At 44.4% G+C, this 20,233-nt stretch overlaps 1 protein-coding gene across 1 annotated transcript in view; it reads right to left on the bottom strand.

Moving 5' to 3' along the window:
- LOC127430421 (gamma-aminobutyric acid receptor subunit alpha-3-like) overlaps window positions 1-20,233 on the bottom strand; it is a 293,420-nt gene that overhangs the window by 60,083 nt on the left and 213,104 nt on the right. The window contains exon 7 of the mRNA XM_051680177.1: window positions 12,841-12,984. Coding sequence (XP_051536137.1) covers window positions 12,841-12,984 — 144 coding nt within the window. The remainder of the gene's footprint in view (window positions 1-12,840; window positions 12,985-20,233) is intronic.

A 20,233-nucleotide genomic window follows, 5' to 3' on the forward strand; every position in this document is an offset into this window, starting at 1 on the left:
GAAGGTGAAGTGTGTAATTATTTTAATTTAAATACTTTCTCCTATCCCAGTTGGGTTATTCCATGTCAAATCAACCAAATTTCAGAAACTTCACTGGATGAAATGTTTAAAATTTTGCTAATACTTTTTCTGAAAAAAACATTAACATAAATGATAATGAAAGCCAACTTTCCTGAGTAATCCATTATTTAGTAGGAAGGGGGGTCAAAATGACAATTTTCGCCTATGAATTTAGAGCAAAACTACAGGCCAAAAAATAGCCTTAGACAGGCTGTAGATATACAGTTTACTAATAGTGTAGTTTTTAACTCTTGAAAATCGAGATTTTGACATGACTGTTTTTTTAGTGCTGTCAGTTGATTCAAATATTTAATTGAGATTAATTGTATGATTTTTCATTGTTAATCATGATTAATCAAAGATTTTGAAAGTGCTGAAATTTGACTCACTATATATGCTTCTTTTCCTGTCAAAATACATTTATTTCCTTTATAGGAAAGAAATGAAACCATAACAATATGGAACAATAATGCTTTATTAACCTTCCTTAAGCCTTCCACAGATAAAGAAAGAAATGCACTAAAATTGCACCAATTCAAGTAACATTAAACTAGTCCCCATAGGTTGTGTATTCACTACAATATGCAATTGAATCTCTTAAACCCTCATTATCCGCAATAATAATCTACCGACAGGCTGTGGCTATTCGCTTTGGATATGGAATGCACATGATTCGCGCCAGGGAGTCAAGCACCGCTTTGAACTCCACATCAAAAGCACTGCATCTTGTTCTGATTCTGCCCATGTAAAGATTCTTCATCCGAATTGTCTGGTAATCATTAGCTGATGCTTCAAAAGATCAGTTGCGATGGGTTCAAAGTTGAAATTATTTGAACTGGGAGAACTCCAACAATTCTCCATCACTTGATCATTAACACGGAATAACTGTTGTGTGTGTGTGTGTGTGTGTGTGTGTGTGGTGTGTGTGCGTCAGTGTAATAATGTCCCCGGACACATCGCAAAGTTTACACCCTATTCCAACCAGTGTTCAGTGTCCAAATCTAATGTGAAAATTGGTAAATGCGTTAAAACACGGATTGATGGCCTCAACAGAAGCATACCATTGATTAACAACTTCTGAGCTCACAGTAGGTCAGTCTTGAAAGGTTTGAAAGATACAATTAAAAAACAGTTGAATGGGATTTTTACTTGTGGGACTAGAATGTTGTTCTGTATTATTATTGCTCATGCTCAGGGTTAGGGGTTCAAACATACCCCTCACCCTACATTTTCAACTCTGGAGCGTACCTGAACTCGCACCGTGCAACGGACATGAATGACAGTGTCTCAAATCATACAGTATGGCTTGAGAAGAGGTGTACTATTACTCCTCTGAGCAATTGGATGTACAAGTTTTGACTGGTGGACCATAAAAGGAACAAACAAATCCCATAGATTTTCATTGAAAGAGGGACTCGAGCCATATCGAAGACCAGAATATCATACTCTTTTGTCTTGGGTCAATAACCAACCAACCTGAACACCCTTGAAACCGTCATGGTTACTGGTGTAACCTCCGTTCCCTGATGGAGGGAACGAGACATTGGTGTCGATGTAGTGACACTAAGGGTCACTCTTGGGAGCCCGAGACACCTCTGGTCTTTGATAAAAGGCCAATGAAAATTGGCGAGTGGTATTTGCATGCCACTCCCCCGGACATACGGGTATAAAAGGAGCTGGTATGCAACCACTCATTCAGGTTTTACGCTGAGGAGCCGATATAAGGTCTGGCCATTTCAGCGGGTAGTTCAGCGTTGTGGCAGGAGGGACCAACGTCTCGTTCCCTCCATCAGGGAACGGAGGTTACACCAGTAAACATGACGTTCCCTATCTGTCACTCACTCGACGTTGGTGTCGATGTAGTGACACTAGGGGTCCCTATACAAAACGCAACAAGGCTGAACTGTGTTACGTGAACTGGCGGTGTGTGGTGGGCAGACTTGCTGTGTGCCTCATAGCCAGCACACCAGGTCGACACATAACCTCCTCCAACACAGTTATGAGTGTCAAACGGCCCTTTTTGGGGACAAGTCGACTACCCAAAGATAGAGACAGGCTTAACCCAGTCGTGGCCTCTTTTCCCTTTCTCTTTTTCCACTCCCTAAAAAAGAAGGGGGATTATCCGACTCGGCCGCCAGGTCGAGAGACCACACCTCGCCCCAAGAGAGGGGGGATATTTAAGTGGAAGAATACGTCACATGGTCTTTCCAACCATGTGGAGAGCCTTCAAGGTAGATCCTGCCCAATGGGGGAGGAGTTACTACAAACATGGAGACTGGGGCAGAGGGGCTCTGCCCAAGGAATACGCAGTTTGCCAGCAGGGAAACGAATTAGTGGAAGATATAGATCGCATGGGGTTAGCCTTACAGGGAACCGCCACATGCGGAGCACCTACCCCAGAACCGGGCTCTTAGTTAGCACGTGTACTGGGCCGGCAGCGAGTCTCTCCGAAAACTCGACTGCCACAGGGCTCAGAGGAAGTCAACCAGGGAACAAATTTTGTGAACACTACTGGGAATTAACGGCGCATGTCTTCAGCTCAAAAGGAGGTGGAAGGCGCTATGTGCAAGCGATACACCCGGCCGGATATCCCGGGCTTATCCACTTGTATTGCGTGCCACTACCTGGGACGAAACCGGTTCCACCCGGAGGTTGTAGAACCTTGCAAAGGTGTTGGGTGTTGCCCAGCCCGCTGCTCTGGAAAGGTCTGTTAGAGAGGCACCTCTGGCCAAGGCCCAAGAATCCGCTACACCACGGGTAGAATGGGCTCATAGCCCTACCGGGGATGGCATGTTTTGGGCGAGATATGCCATAGTTATGGCGTCAACGAGCCAGTGGGCGATCCTCTGCTTGGAGACAGCGCTTCCTTTCCGCTGTGCACCAAAGCAGACAAAGAGCTGCTCAGAGATTCTAAAGCTCTACGTGCGATCTAAATAGATGCGTAAAGTGCACACCGGACACAGCAACGACAGGGCTGGGTCTGCCTCCTCCCCTCTAAAGGGATGGTGGGAACCTTGGGCACTTAGCCAGGTCCGGGTCTCAGGATCACGGGAGAGTAACCTGGACCGAACTCCAGGCACGTTTCGCTGACAGAGAACGCTTGCAGTTCACCTTCCCTCTTGATGGAAGTGAGCGCAGTCAGGAGGGCAGTCTTCAAGGAGAGTGCCTTAAGCTCGGCTGACTGCAAAGGCTCAAAGGGGGCTCTCTGTAGACCCTGAAGAACTACAGAGGTCCGATGAGGGAACGAGGCGCAGCCTGGAGGGATTCAGCCTCCTGGCGCCTCTCAGGAACCTGCTGATCAGGTCGTGCTTCCCTAAGGACTTACCGTCGACTGTATCGTGGTGTGCTGCTATGGCAGCAACGTACACCTTCAAGGTGGAAGGGGACAGCCTCCCTTCCAACCTCTCTTGCAGGAAGGAAAGCACTGATCTGACTGCGCATTTCTGGGGGTCTTCCCGACGGGAAGAACACCACTTAGCGAACAGACGCCACTTAAAGGCATACAGGCGCCCTGTAGAGGGAGCCCTAGCCTGAGTGAATGTGTCTACCATCGCAGGTGGGAGACAGCTTAGGTCTTCCGCGTCCCGTCCAGGGGCCAGACATGGAGATTCCAGAGGTCTGGGCGCGGGTGCCAGGTGGTGCCCCTTCCCTGAGAAAGAAGGTCCTTCCTCAGGGGAATTTGCCAGGGGGGAGCTGTTGCGAGGAGCGTGAGGTCCGAGCACCACGTCTGGGCGGGCCAGTAGGGTGCTACCAGGACGACCTGCTCCTCATCCTTCCTGACCTTGCACAGGGTCTGTGCAAGCAGGCTCACTGGGGGAAAGGCATATTTGCGAATGCCAGGGGGCCAGCTGTGTGCCAGCACATCTATGCCGAGGGAGGCCTCGGTCAGGGCGTACCAGAGCAGTGGGGAGGATTCTTGGGAGGCGAACAGGTGCACCTGTGCCTGTCGAATCGACTCCAAATCAGCTGGACCACCTGAGGGTGGAGTCTCCACTCTCCCCTGAGGGTAATCTGTTGTGACTGCGCATCCACCGTAGTGTTGAAGTTGCCCAGGATGTGAGTGGCTTGCAGCAACTTGAGGTGCTGCTGACTCCAGAGGAGGAGACGGCGGGTGAGTTGTGACATACAACGAGAGCGCAAACCACCTTGGCGGTTGACATATGCTACCATTGTCGTGTTGTCTGTCTGAACTAACACGTGATTGCCCTGGATCAACGGCCGAAACCTCCGCAGGGCGAGCAGAATTGCCAACAACTCGAGGCAGTTGATGTGCCAATGCAGTCGCGGACCCATCCAGAGGCCGGCGGCTGTGTGCACATTGCAAATGGCGCCCCAGACCGTTTTGGAGGCGTCTGTCGTGACCACGACGCGCCTGGGGACCAGTTCTAGAGGAACACCTGCCCATAGGAACGAGAGGTCGGTCCAAGGGCTGAAAAGACGGTGACAGACCAACATGGTAGCCACGCAGTGTGTCCCGTGGTGCCATGGCCGTCTCGGGACTCGAGTCTGGAGCCAGTGCTGAAGCGGCCTCATATGCATCAACCCGAGCGGGGTGGCCACCGCCGATGATACCATATGCCCCAGGAGCCTCTGAAGAAGTTTCAGTGGAACCGCTGTTCCCTGTTTGAACGCCTTCAAACAGGCCAGCACCAACTGGGCACACTCGTTCTTAAGGCATGCCGTCAAGGAGACTGAGTCCAACTCCAAACTGAGAAAAGAAATGCTCTGAACCAGGAGGAGCTTGCTCTTTTCCCAGTTGACCCGAAGCCCTAGTTGGCTGAGGTGTGAGAGCACCAGGTCCCTGTGTGCGCACAACACATCTCGAGAGTGAGCTAGGATTAGCCAGTCGTCGAGATAGTTGAGAACACGAATGCCCATCTCCCTTAACGGGGCAAGGGCAGCCTCGGCGACCTTCGTAAAGATGCGAGGAGACAGGGACAGGCTGAAAGGGAGGACTTTGTACTGATACGCCTGACCCTCGAATGCGAACCGCAGGAAGGGTCTGTGTCGAGGAAGGATCGAGGCGTGGAAGTACGCATCCTTCAATCTTGATGCCGGACGCTCGCCAGAATGCGTTTTCGCATCATCATCTTATACGGGAGTCTGTGTAAAGCTTAGTTCAGAACTCACAGGTCCAAGATTGGCCTCAACCCACAGCGTTTTTTCGGTACAATGAAGTAGGGGCTGAAAAAAACTCTTCTTCATCTCGGCTGGAGGGACAGGTTCTATCGCGCCCTTCCGTAGGAGGGTAGCGATCTCTGCGCAAGGTAGCAGCGTTTTCGTCTTTCACCAAGGTGAAGTGGACACCGCTGAACATGGGCGGATGCCCGGCAAAGTGAATCGCGCAGCTGAGTCGGACGGTCCGGACCAGCCCTCGTGACGGATTGGAAAGCGCAAGCCATGCGTCCAAGTTCCGCGCAAGGGGGACCAAAAGGACAACGTCATTGGATGTACCGGCAGGTGGGGCCTCGCGGCGGGGTGGAGCTCGAGGTGCCACACCACGTCGTGGCCGTGCTGAGTCTAAGGACATCGAAGCACTTACCTGGCTGCTTGTGACCACCCCCGGAACAGCCTGGGATGGGGAGGAAGAGGCCTGTCCTCGTGACCCGTGGAGACTGTCACATCTGGGGCGGATTTGTGCCACAGCTGGGCGCTCAGGGGCTGGAGCGCCAAACCTGCCAAATGGAGTGGTGGATGGTGGTCGTGAGGACAGCCGTACACACCGGATACGTGACCCAGGGAACAAGGAAACTGCTCTTGCTGAGCTTTTGAGTACTGCAGCCACTTGGGCATGCAGTGCAAAATGCAAAAGGTAACAGAAAGATGAAGATCTGCTTACCAGCTGCAGAGCAGCGGGTTTCGTTGTCCCTGGGTCGCCCGTCTCAAGGGCGCTTTGAAGCCTTTCACGGGTTCTGGGCGGCCGCGAGACGGGTGGCATCTGCTTCCTGCGGTGGGCTCCATGCCGGGGCCGGGCCGAAGGGGCGGGCTGCGGTGGAGCCAGTGCAGTCACCGCAGGGGGACGCCCTTGGCGATGAGTAGACGGGGTGCGGGATCTTGAGCCGTGCCGGGGCAGGATATGCCGGCTAGCATCCATCTACTGCTCTACCATCGAGAACTGCTGGGCAAAGTCCTCGACGGTGTCGCCGAATAGGCCCGCCTGGGAAATGGGGGCAGCAAGGAATCGTGTCTTGTCGGCCTCACCCATCTCGACCAGGTTGAGCCAAAGGTGGCACTCCTGGACCACTAGTGTGGCCATCGTCTGCCCGAGAGACCTCTCCGTGACCTCCGTCGCTCGGAGAGCGAGGTCGGTCGCCGAGCGCAGTTCCTGCATCAATCCCGGGGCAGAACTACCCTCATGCAGTTCCTTTAGCGGCTTGGCGGACTTGCAGGAGAGCCATGGCGTGCAGGGTGGAGGCGGCTTGTCCAGCGGCACCGTAGGCCTTGGCCGTCAGAGACGACGTAAACCTACAGGCCTTGGACGGGGGCTTTGGGAACCCATGCCAGGTGGCGGCGCTCTGCGGGCATAGGTGCACCGCGAGCGCCTTTATCCACCGGGGGATTGCCAAATAGCCCTTGGCCACCCCACCATCGAGGGTAGTGAGGGCGGGGAAGCTGAAAAGATCAGGACCGGGCAGTAAAAAGTGCCTCCCACGACCTTGTCAGCTCTTCATGCACTTCTGGGATGAAAGGAACGGGGGCAGGGCGTGGCTTTGAGCGGCGCCGCGAGCCCAGGAACCAATCACCGAGCCGCGAGGGTTCAGGGAAGAGCGGTGAAATCCACTCTAACTGACGTTCGCGGCTGCCCGGGAAAGCATGTCGTCATCTCCGCGTCAGCCTGTGACTGGGCAATCGACCCTGAAGGGAGGAGCCCAGCTGAGGCTTCCGACTGGACGAGCCCACTCTCCGATGCTGCGCTCGAGAGCTCATCACTTTCGCGGGCTCCGAATAAGAGGTCGAATTCACCGTGAGACGAGCCGGCGGACTCACCCGGAAGCCCGATCGGGGCAGACGAGCGCGCTGGGGAATGGGGGGTCCGCGGGGGGATACCCGGCGGAGGCGGTCCCATTGGGGTCCCCAAATCACCCCCAGTGCTAGCTGCGCTGGCCTCATACCTGTGGGTAAAAGGACCGAGGCGGGAGCCTCTGGGGTGGCTCGCTTTCTTACGAAGGCGAGCCGCGACCGCAACGTTGCCATGGACATATTCTCGCAATGAGAACCTGACCATCCACGAACGCTGTCTCCACGTGAGCAGTGCCCAGACACGAAAGACAGTGATCATGACCATTAGAAGGCGAGAGATAACGAGCACAACCAGGAATAACACACAATCGGAAAAGCATCTTTAAAAAGACGCGTCTTTAAAAAGACGTTCCGTGTGTGCACTCTTTTAGAGAAATATATACTCTTTTAGAGGGGAAAAATGCTCTTTCAGAAAATATACTCTCTAGTTTTTCTGCCGAAGCACCCAGGAGCATTCTCTGTAGTGCACCAGTGCAGAGGAGGGAGAAGCCGCTGAAATGCGCCGTCAGATCCAGCAGAGGTGAATGAACAGTAATATTCAGCTCAATGAGCATGACCGTTCGGCTCCAAAGAGAAAATCTGAATGAGTGGTTGCATACCAGCTCCTTTTATACCCGTATGTCTGGGGGAGTGGCATGCAAATACCACTCGCCAATTTTCATTGGCCTTTTATCAAAGACCAGCGGTGTCTCGGGCTCCCAAGAGTGACCCCTAGTGTCACTACGTCGACACCAACGTCGAATGAGTGACAGATAGGGAACACCTAGTAATGTCCTGGTAACCAACAACAACATCATTGCGTCGGCTTGATTTGCATAGGTGAGCACCACTCACATTTTCTTTAGAAAATGTAAAAATCTAGTTCATTTTGACATTCCATCTGATGCAGAAAGTGGTGCAAAAATTACACACTTCATCTTGAAACAGAACCAGAGGTTGATTGAATTGTAATCGCATTGTAGGAGAAATTTGTCAATTGAGTTATCATACTCTCCCTGCAATGGGAGGCAGAGTAGAGGACAATTAAAATGACAAAATGAGGAACAAACAGATGCATCTGGTGCTTTAAAAACAAACACAGGCACATTTGTCTATTCCATTTTATCTGAAGGAGACAGTAAAATAGGTGTCTCTTCCATAGGCGAGTCAATGCGAAACCTTTCAACACAACTAACTTGGACCCGGGGGCTGTTTGAACACATCTTAATACTGTCTGTCTCTAAATAATCACTGCCGCAGAACATGATCTTGTCATGCAGCTTTTACTAATGTAGCATTGCGTGTTCACTGCAAGCGTCAAAAATGGCTTTATCTGTTGTGGCAACTAGGAGTGAGAAGGTTTGTATGTTACCATTCTCCTCCGTGCCACTCAATTTCACAGCAATTGCTGGTTGCAATGTGATTGGCAATCTTCAGTGCTGGTAATATGAACAGAGCACAAATCTGTGGAGGAGTAGAAACTCAAGGCAGAATTGTGGGTGTCGGGGATAAAAGGTTTAGAGGGCACCGTTGCAATCAGAATCTCAGATCAAGTGTATAGACTTGGATCATGGCAGCACGGGCTGCAAATTGTTGATTCAAAAAACAAAAACTCTGAGTGTGCTTTCAGGCGACTAATTTTCCATACTGCCCACTTCTAAGGCTAGTTCATACAGGCTGCGCAATCAGATTTTTTGGTGTACCCGACTCAAATTCATTTAGTCACTGGTAGTCTGAACAGTGGGGAAAAAATAAATTAATAAATAAAAACAACAGAGAAGACATGGGTGTAGATTCCGGGGGGGTGAGAGGGGGTAACCCCTCATAGTAATCAAAACTATTAAGTACTACCACCCCAACCTACAATGTTTATACCATGATCAATGGAAACATATGCTGATTTAATTTGAATTTGTTTGGTAACATTATTGGTATTTCAAAATGACTGTGAGTGTTCAAATTCTTCAAGTTCGGCATAATCGCGGAGCAACATGAGTAAGTGCTACTCAGAGTCCTTTAAGAATACCGCAGCATAGAGGAGTATTTTATTGCTCAAGTTTACAGTGTATGAGTAAAAGAATACAAAAGATTCATATTACTCAAATTATTGTCTGATTATATTAATGCTTTGAATGTTTATGTAATAATTCATGATGTTAATTAAGCTTCAGTTGATATTTATTTGTGAATCTAAGCATGCTGTAATACACTGTAGGTCTATGGTGTTTAATTATTTTTCAAAGAGAAATTGCTATATGAAAACTTTCAGTCAGAGGAAAGAATTGTTCTGGAATTTATGTTTTATGTTTATTTAGATTCTTTATGTAATAATAGAGATACTTTAGTAATTCAGTTAATACATAAACCTTGTATTTGTCCACTACTTGATGAGCAACCATAAAAGCCTCAAAAACACATACACTGAAAAGAATTTGGAGTTTGAATTACCAAAAAAATAAAAAAAAATAAAATAAAAATAAAAATAAAATAGGAAACAATTTCCACGCAGAATTGCTAGTAAATTTAACAGAACACATTTTCAATAGAAGTCTACACACAATTCTTGGTGGCTTTAATAAAAGTTTCCCAAATAAATATAACTTTACAATACTCAGTTTCAAGTAAATGTCTTTGTTTGTACATGTTACTCAAGTAATGGAACACTAAATTAAGCCTTGCTTTTAAAATTGTACTAGTATTTCAATGCACACATGTATTTAAACATACTTAGCCATGTACCACATGACACAGGGAAGTTTAATGCATGCTATGTAGTCTATGAGACAACATCAACTTGCATTGCTGACAATAGAAACAAGATTCAGAGCTGCGCATGCAGAACACTTGGTGTACAAAACAAGATGAAGGTACAATCAACAGAACGTTTTTGATCATGAATGGGTTATTTACTTTATTTACCTGTGAAATGTATTCAATTTAGTAAATTAATATGACAAGGTTTTCTACTTTAGGACTGATACATGATGATGCATCATAAAGATAAAAAAAACAATTATAAATAATATTTACTTATAAGCTAGAGCATAAAATTTAACGTGTTTAAATTTAGCACAAATGTAGAATTTACTTAAACGTACTTATTCAGTGTAGAAAGTACTTAATCTTTTCTGCTATATTTGCTTCACCACCATTTTTTTTTCAGTGTACATGCCTCTGAGTTCTCTAACAGGAACATTGATGGTCAGTGTTTAATTCATCGATATTTAAAAGCCATCAGTGAACAGTTTTACAGAAAATCATGCTTAGATGTCTTTAAGCCCCCAATGAACAAGCCAAAGGTGAAAAATCATAAACTATTTTATGAAAAGGCACATTTTGTTCAGGTCAAATGGACTAACCTTAAGAAAATGTGATATTTGTGACTCAAAAGTGCATGATATTTGTAAAAAAAATAAATAATAATAATAATAATACGAATATTCGTTTACTTGCTCTTCTTGTGTCCACTTGTGTATTCAAAGTGCAAGGAAAGTCTTTTAACACTCTTTACTTGATGGTAACACCACTTGAAATTTTTAATGTCATTAAATCAATAGGAAAATGCTATACAATGCATTTGGCATAAAAATGCTATAAAATATGTTTTTAGAAAATTTATAAAACAAATATTACAATTCTACAAACTTAGACTCTAGATTTCATAATTTTATCACCTCTGACAGCCTTATTTGTCAATGACCGATTTTCATTATGCACTTCAGCAGTCAAAATCCATGTCTGGATAAAATCAAATGGAAGTGCAGCCAATGCATGGGTGCTTAAATATTGTTTAGCATATTGTTTAAAGCATAAAATATCATTTACAACACAGATTTCCCTCTCTTTGACCTTAGAAGGGCACTGCTAGTACTTTGGGCCGATTTCATCTTTCTTTCATTTTCACAGTTGTACGTTGTATTGCACACACACAAACACACACTTGGGTTCTTTCCACTTCACAGGGGATGCATGACCCCAATAAATGTGGCAGAAAGCAATCGATAAGCTAGCTGCTTGCAAAGCAGGCTAGATAAATTACTTTACAATTAAACAAAAATTGAATTTGTAAGTGTAGGCCAAGACTGGAAGAAAGAAGAAGAAGAAAACAGTGGTAAGCAAGTGAAATTAATTAATTCAGGTTGTCAAGTGCAAAAACGGAGGTTTGAGAGAGGCAAGGCGAGTGAACAGGATAGTGTTGCAGATTCATGCCTATAAACAAACAGCGTTTAAGAAAGGTTCTTAGCTTAAATCTGTGCCTCCAAATACTGACAAACAAATTAAGGCAGATGCCTAATATTCTATCAGGATATCACTTAAAGGGCTGACTGCAGCATTTAGCATAAATACAACTGTTTTGATGGTAAACAAAATGGATAAAGACTATATTTTACTACTGTTTAAAGATTTAGACACTGATCTTGTCATGCCATCTCAGTTTTGTGTATACAGTGACCCCAAAAAGCATTTAGAGACTTAAGCCACACTTAAAAATGTATGAATTTGTATGAATGGCAAAGATTATGCTAGCACTTTTCTCAGAACTAGCTACACTTTTCTGAGCCATTTTTGTAATGACATTTAATGCTTATTATTGGATGTGTGAAGTCAGTTCCCTTCAAGGTCACACTGAAGGGAAAGTGTTTTTAACACTACATATATACTGTCTATATCATTTTTTATTTAACACTATATATTGTATTGTATATACACTGTATATTGTTTTATAATTTAGCCTAACACACTTCTTATTATGAAATATTTTGCTTGGAAAGCATGCTAGTGCTATATTTATTTAACCTTTAGAGATCTAATGTAGCAACATTGCAATGTTTGTTTGTTTAAAGCAATTAAACAATATCTAATATTCAAATAATGGGTGAAAACACATAACAATAGCTGACACACTGCACTGAATAACAACAACAATTTTGGTGAAGGGAAAAAAAAATCTATTAATTGTCAGAGCTGACACAATTGCTAACACTTTTAGAACAAATTTAGCAATTTTCCAAGTAAATACCTAAATGATTAAATCCCCCGAAAACATAAACTTTCATAAATTTGAGACATTGTTTCTAAACGTAGCAAAAATGCAATGCAAAGCATAGTGGTCAGAACATTTATCTATATTCACACAATGGAGCTATTTGAATATATCATAGATAAACTATTCCAATTTATTCTCTGGGCTGTTCTTTTATTATTAAAAACAACAAAACAATAACAAAAAAATATCTTGGGTATTTGGGTAATTTTTTTTATTTTTATTATTATTATTCCAGCAAATACAGTATATCTTCAGTATCATTAGTCCTCATTAGTTTTAAATAGTCACATTTCTTAACTGTTCATGAATTTACCCTTACTGCTTATAATAAAAAATAAATTTAAAAAAAGTATATACGTTTGTGTGTTTAATTGTGATGTGAAAAAACTTCAAAAACTTCCATTTCCTATCTTTAAAAAGAAAAAAAAAAAAAGAAAAAGAAAAACAACAGTGGAGATGTTGCAACCCTAAATGCAACATTTTTCTGAAATTCACCCCAAAACAAAATATGCATAAAAATCTACATTTTTATAACCAGTTGATTCCTAAAAAAAAACAAACAAAAAAAAAAACAACAATATCAATGCTTGGGTCTCAGAGGGTTAAATTGTACTTGGTATGATCTACTGCAGTGACATTCATACTTTCCTAAGTGTTGCACTGAACATTTAGATCTCAACTATAATAACATTTTGTACGATCAATCTGGCTGGCACAAGAGGGAAAGTAATTACCGGTGCTCGAGCTGATGGTCTCTTTGCCAATGACATGGCCCAACAGATCATACTGGTTGAGTCTAGAACCATCTGGAGCCACAGAAACTGATTTCTCATCATCCAACGTCCAGATGTACACCACCTCATTGTTGGTGTAGGCATCTAAAAGAGACAAACCAAAGCAGATGAGGTTCAATGACATTTGCAAACAATTTGCAATGGTTTTCTTTTCTTTCTTTCTTTTTTTTTTTTTATTGATTGTTCAGAGAATCTTTATCAATAACACTTTCAAAATTTATATAGTGGTCAACAATGGTAAAAATGGTGGATTAACTTCGGAAACAAATACATTTTGTTAAAAAAAAATCTCCTATATATTTACAATTTGCAATGGTGTTAATTTTTGCAGTGGATTTGCAGTGGCCAAAATAAAAGTGAATGGAAGATGCTATCGTGTTGAAGCTTGGTGAAGACTGCTAGAAACTGTACTGTACATAGATCGATTTAGCTAGTATGGCTAACAATAAATACTTTATACATATATGGGCGCTGCTCTTTGCAATACCATGATTAGATTGTTGATTTCATTTCATTTTGCCATTCTTTATGGCAGGATTTCAAAAACAAGAAATATGTTCCTTTTTTTATTTTGTGTTGCATTCTGTTGTGTCATCTTTATGTTTGTAGAAAAATGCAATAGTTCATAGTAGTTCATTCACTGACTTATCAAAATAGCACAAACAGCACAATTCCTGTAGGATAAAATTTTGACTCCACTGACGGTTTGGTTTAGGGTTGGTGTTTGAGTTGGGGCACAGGTTTAATAAAATATGAATTCCTGTTAACTGTATAACATCATTTACAACAAAAATTCAACTCGCTTTTGGCGCCACCATGCGGACATTTCACCTGGTAAGTGGACAACAACACTTCCAACTTCAGCCACTGGGGGCAGTGGTTTGAATTTCGGTAAGCACAGACCGATTTCAAAAGCAGAATTTTTGACCTACTGTTGCCGAATTCACAGTGTGATCTGTCTGGACACCACGATCATGACAAGAGGGGATCTTAGGGGGTTCCCCCACCTAAGAATGGGTCAGGATGGTCATTTAGACAACCTCGTTTAGTGAGGTTGATTAGCAAGGTTATCTACATCGTGTGCTGTGGGCAATGCTGCAGTTATTATGTATGATTCATTTTTCATGAAATTCATTTCAGGATTATGAAAGTTTTGTGCAATAAACTGTTGAAGCTATTTAGCCAATTTATTTGTTGAATATCTGCCAGTTTCCCTTTGAAAGGCTGCATATATCGCAATTTTCACAATTTCATATGCACAAGCAAAGATTTTTAGAAGAATATCTCAACTCTGTAAGTCCGTACATTGCAAACCAAAAGGGTACAATATTTTGAAGCTAAAAAAGCACATAAAGGCAGCATAAAAGTAATCCATAAGACTCCAGTGGTTTAATCCATATATTCTGAAGTGATTTGATAGGTGTGGGCGAGAAATAGGTCAATATTTAAGTCAATTTGTACTATAAATCACCACATTCAAACAGCCCTCTTAAGCGCTCTTCTCTCCTAAGAGTTCTTATTTTGTTTTTGGTGATTCACAGTCTTCATGCATATCGCCACCTGCTGGGCAGGGAGGAGAATTTATAGTAAAAAGTAGAGAAATTCTATGAAAACACACTATAACTTTTAGAGCTCATAATTTGCTTTGTGTTGGGGACAGACAAGATGAGATGCAGTGAACCATTTTTCAGAGCAGTTATTTTTCTTTTCCACACAAAAATAAGAATCATAATTTGTGACTGTATCCCGCTTTTTACACAGCTAGCTACTGACCAAATAAATAAAGAATTAGACATGAAATATTGATTTGAGTTCAAATAATTTTATTATATGAGAAGAAAGAGACGAGATACATCACCACTTTCAAACAGCCCTCCTAAGTGCTCTTCTCTCCTAAGAGTTTTCAGTGATTCACATTCTTCGTGCATATCGCCACCCACTGGGCAGAGAGGAGAATTTATAGTAAAAAAGCACTTAATTATTGATCTTTTTCTCACTCACACTTTTCATAGCGCTTCTGAAGGAATATATTTAATCACTGGATTTGTATGGATTACTTTTATGCTGCATTTTTGTGCTTTTTGGAGGTTCAATGTTTTGGACCCTTTTGACTTGCATTGTGTGGACCTTCAGAGCTGAGATATTCTTCTAAATATCCTTATTTGTGTTCAGCAGAAGAAAGAAAGTCACACATCTGGGATGGCATGAGGGTGAGTAAATGATGAGAGAATTTTCATTCCCTATCTGACACTCACTCGATGTTGTGTCATTGTAGTGACACTAGGGGTCACTCTTGGGAGCCCTAAACACCTCTGATCTTTGAAAAAAGGCCAATGGGAATTGGCGAGTGGAATTTGCATGCCACTCCCCCGGACATACGGGTATAAAAGGAGCTGGTATGCAACCACTCATTCAGATTTTGTCTTCGGAGCCAAGCAGTTCTATTCATTGAGCTAAAATCTCCACGATTCTCATTCACCTCCTCTGCTGGATTCTACGGCGCATTTCAGCGGCTTCTCCACCTCTACACCGGTGCAGTGCAGAGAACGCCCCTGGGCGCTTCGGCAGAAATAACTAAAACAAAAAGGGTATATTCTAAAAGAGTATATTTTCTTTCTAAAAGAGCAGCACACACGAAACATCTTTTTAAAGATGCCTTTCCGTTTGTGTGCTATTCCTGGTTGCGGTCGTTATCTCTCGGCTTCTGATGGCCACGTTGGCTGTCCTACGTATCTGGGCACTGCAAACGCGGAGACATAATTCATGGATGGGTCTTGTCCTCACTGCGAGAACATGACCATGGCAATGTTGTGGTCATGGCTTGCCTTCGTGAGAAAGCAAGCCGCCCCAGCGGCTCCCCGCCTCGGTCCTTCTACCTACGAGTATGAGGCCGTGGCAGTTAGCACTGGGGGTGATTTGGGGACCTCAATGGGACCACCTCCGCTGGGTATACCCCCACGGATCTCCCATTCCTCAGCATGCTCGCTTGCCCCGGTCGGGCTCTCGGATGAGACCGCCGGCTCGTCTCAGGGCAAGTTCAACCTCTTATTTAGAGCCCGTGAAGACAATGAGCTCTTGAGCGCAGCATCGGAGAGCAGGCTCGTTCAGTCCGACGCGGAGCTTCGGCTGGGCTTCCTCCCTCGGGTACGGTCATCCAGTTGCGGGCTGACGCTGAGCTGGCTGACATGTGCAGTCAGATCGGTGCTTTCCTTCCTGCGGGAGAGGTTGGAGTGGCGGCTGTCCCCCTGCACCTTGAAGGTGTATGTAGCTCCCATTTTGCCACAGCACGATGCAGTGGATGGTGAGTATTTGGGGAAGCAAGACTTGATCATCAGGTTCCTGAGAGGTGCTAGGAGGTTGAACCCCCTAGACCGCACCTCATTCCCTTATGGGATCTCTCTGTAGTCCTTCGGGGACTACGGGGAGCTCCCTTCGAGCCGTTGGATTCAGCTGAGCGAAAAGCACTCTCTCTGAAGACTGCCCTCCTGACTGCTCTCACATCCATCAAGAGGATAGGGGACCTGCAGGCGTTCTCTGTCAGCGAAACATGACTGAAATTCGGCCCGGGCTACTCTCACATGATCCTGAGACCCCGACTGGGCTATGTGCCCAAGGTTCCCACAACCCCATTTAAGGATCAGGTGGTGAACCTGCAAGCACTGCACCAGGAGGTGGCAGACCCAGCCTTGGCGTTGCTGTGTCATCTATTTGGATCGCAAGCAGAGCTTTAGAAACTCAGAGCAGTTCTTTGTCTGCTTTGGCGGACAGCGAAAAGGAAGCGCTGTCTCCAAACAGAGGATCGCCCATTGGGTCATTGACGCCATCGTGATGGCATATCACGCTCAGCACATGTCGCCCCCAGTGAGGCTACGAGCCCATTCTACCAGGGGTGTGGCAGCCTCTTGGGCCCTGACCAATGGCGCCTCTCTAGCAGACATTTGCAGAGCAGCGGGATGGGCAACACCCAACACCATTGCGAGGTTCTACAATCTCCGGGTTGAGCCGGTTTCGTCCCGTGTTTTGTCAGGTACAAACAGGTAAGTTCCAGGACAGCTGGCCGGGTGTACCTCTTGTGCATAGCGCCTTTCCCTCCCGTGAGACGAAGACGTGCACTGTTGACTCCCAGTAGTGTTCACAAAGTGGTGATCCCTGGATGACATTCCTCCTTAGCCCTGTGACAGATGAGTTTGCGGAGAAACTCGCTGCCGGCCCAGTACATTTGCTAACCAAGCCCTGTACTGGGGTAGGTGCTCCACATATGCTGGTTCCCCATAGGTGACCCATGTGATGTATATTTGCTGCTAAATCATTTCCCTGTTGGGAAACTGCGTCTTCCTTGGGCAGAGGTTCCTCTGCCCCCAGTCACCGTGTTTGTAGAGTCCCTCCCCTCTCGGGTAGGACCTACCATGGGACTTCTCCACATGACATACTTCTGACAAGACTCGGTAAGACCATGTGACATAATTCCACTCAAAATACACCCCCCCCCCCTTCTCTGGACGGGGTGTGGTCTCCGCAGTGTCTTCCCCTTGGGAGTGATGCACTTGTTCCCGAAGGACCATTCGACGCCCATAAGAGCGTTGGGGGAGGTTACGTGACGGCCTGGTGCGCTGGCTACGAAGCACACAGCGGTCTGCCCGTCTCGCACCGCCAGTCCACGTAACACAGTTCAGCTAGTTGTGGCATTTTGTATAGGGACCCCTAGTGTCACTACATCGACACAATGTCGAGTGAGTGACAGATAGGGAAAGTCCTGGTTACTTTCGTAACCTTCGTTCCCTGATGGAGGGAATGAGACATTGTGTCCCTCTTGCCACAACACTGAACTACCCACTGAAATGGCCGGGACCTGGTCTCAGCTCCTCAGCACAAAACCTGAATGAGTGGTTGCATACCAGCTCCTTTTATACCCCTATGTCTGGGGGAGTGGCATGCAAATTCCATTGAATAGTCGTTCAGACAACCGACCAGTTAGTCTATTCTGAATATGTAGTTTTCCTATCACTAATTGATTTAATAATGATTTTCTAGTTTTTGATTTAATGCCATGAGACACATCACATCTTCTATAAAAAAAGAAAAAGAAAGCTAATATCAGTTTAATGTTCAGACAAGCAAATGTTTAATTAAATGTCAATTGATATCGACAGCAGGTGGCCAAACCAAACATTGGAAACAATGATTCTGGTAAAATCCCCTAACATATATTTCAGGAAAAAAGCTAAAAACTGTATTTCTGTCCTCGCTGAAAAATGATTTTACAACCTGATTGATAAAAATATTATGCAAGCAAAAATATATTATGCAAGCTGTATGATGTACCAATAACCAAATCGTAAGCACCACACAGTTGTTTAATATCATAAATGCAAGGCTTACACAGATTTTGTCAGACCGGTTGCCTTCCGAGACAAAGTCTTTATTTCCATTAAAGCCTCAGTTGCTGGGTTTGAAAATACTAATTGTATAATCACACGGTAGCACAAAACAAAGCTCATGAAGCAAAAATGAGGAGGCATTAGATTGAATAAATGCATCTCAATGAGGGCAATTCGAATGCAACTTTAATAAAAGACAACTGCCCATGGGTCAGCTGCTCTCTCTGATTAGCTTAAGCTCTTACTTCCTACAGTCTAACGTATATAACTGCGAAACGTAACATAAGATTTACCGTGTTTGAATACACAAGGACGAACTTTAAAAAGGAGCATGAAAAACAATCATCTCGGGGACCGAAACACACACGCACACACACAGACACATGTGCGGCAACATGAGTGTCAGTGAGTTAGCGAGCAGGGGAATAAGCAGGCAGGCACTAGAATATAATTCACACAGCAGGCAAGGGTTTGCTAATTAAATTTTGATGGCCAGAGAGAAAATTATTGTTTTATTCTGTTGGAAGGCCATTAATCAAGTGCTAAACACATCAAGTTTAATGCCACTTCATCCATTATGCATAATAATTGAAAATAAAAAGAATTATTCCATGTTCAAATATATATTTGCGATGTGCGGTTGACATTGCTTCTCATTTACGGTCGGTGTGGCAGCTGTGAAATGGTACAGACTGGAAAGGTCAGCAGTGACTTTCAGAATAAAAAATTAAGTCTTAAATTTAGTCTTTGGGCTAAAACTCAATTAATACTCGGGGATGGAGAAAGAGACGACATAACATATGGAGAAGAATTGGACGCAATTCAAATCATATTGGAAGAGGAAATATTTCATCATACTGTATATAACTTTCCTCGTCTGTATTCACTTGAAGGACCTTTTAAGAACTCCTTGTCTTTCCAGCCAACCCTGCTGTTGAACACAACATCACCATGCAGCTGGGTGCAACTACAGTAACGCCTTCCAAAACGGTCAGAAATCTATTGGTGTCAATAACAAACTAAATTTCACAGACCACATCTCAAAGACCACAAGATCATGTAGATTTACACTCTACAATATCAGGAAGATAAGACCCTTCCTCTCTGAACATGCCACACAACTTCTTGTTCAATCACTTGTCATAACTAGACTGGACTACTGTAATGCTCACATTGCAGGCCTCCCTGCATGTGCAATTAGACCCCTGCAAATGATCCAGAATGCAGCAGCACGTCTGGTCTTGAATCAACCAAAGAGAGTGCATGTTACACTACTCCTTGTCTCTTCACTGGCTGCCGGTTGATGCACGTATCAAGTTCAAGGTGCTGGCATACAGAACAGTCACTGGGTCTGCTTCAGCATACCTAAAATTATTTCTGCAGAGCTACGCGCCCACTAGAAGCCTGTGGTTGGCTAAGGAACTTCGCCTTGTTGTACCAACACAAAGAGGCACCAAAACACTTTCCTGGTCTTTCGGCTTCATCATACCACATTGGTGGAATGACCTTCCCAACACCATCCGTGAAACTAACTCACTTTCTGTCTTAAAAAAATGGCTAAAAACACATCTTTTCCATGAGCACTTAATCAGTCACAAAAAAAAAAAAAAAAAAAAAAAAAATATCTGTTTTGAATACTATTCTGATGCTAGTGAAACTTTGTAATATGGCACTTTTCATACCACTGTCTCATTAAGATGATTCGCATATGTTTTCCTCTTTTGTAAGTCGCTTTGGATAAAAGCGTCTGCCAAATGAATAAATGTAAATGTAAGTCGATTAATATTCTGATAATAGATTGTACAATTCAGTCGAGTGTTTTCTGATCCACGTTTAAATATCACTGCACAAAACATATGCATCTCAAGCGTTTGTTTAATGCACAGTGTAAATGCTCTTTGGATCTAAAACAAGCATCTGGCAAATGAGTAGCAGCTTGTTTATACTGGCCTCAA

Source organism: Myxocyprinus asiaticus, chromosome 40, assembly GCF_019703515.2.
Source record: "Myxocyprinus asiaticus isolate MX2 ecotype Aquarium Trade chromosome 40, UBuf_Myxa_2, whole genome shotgun sequence".
Lineage (NCBI taxonomy): Eukaryota > Metazoa > Chordata > Actinopteri > Cypriniformes > Catostomidae > Myxocyprinus > Myxocyprinus asiaticus.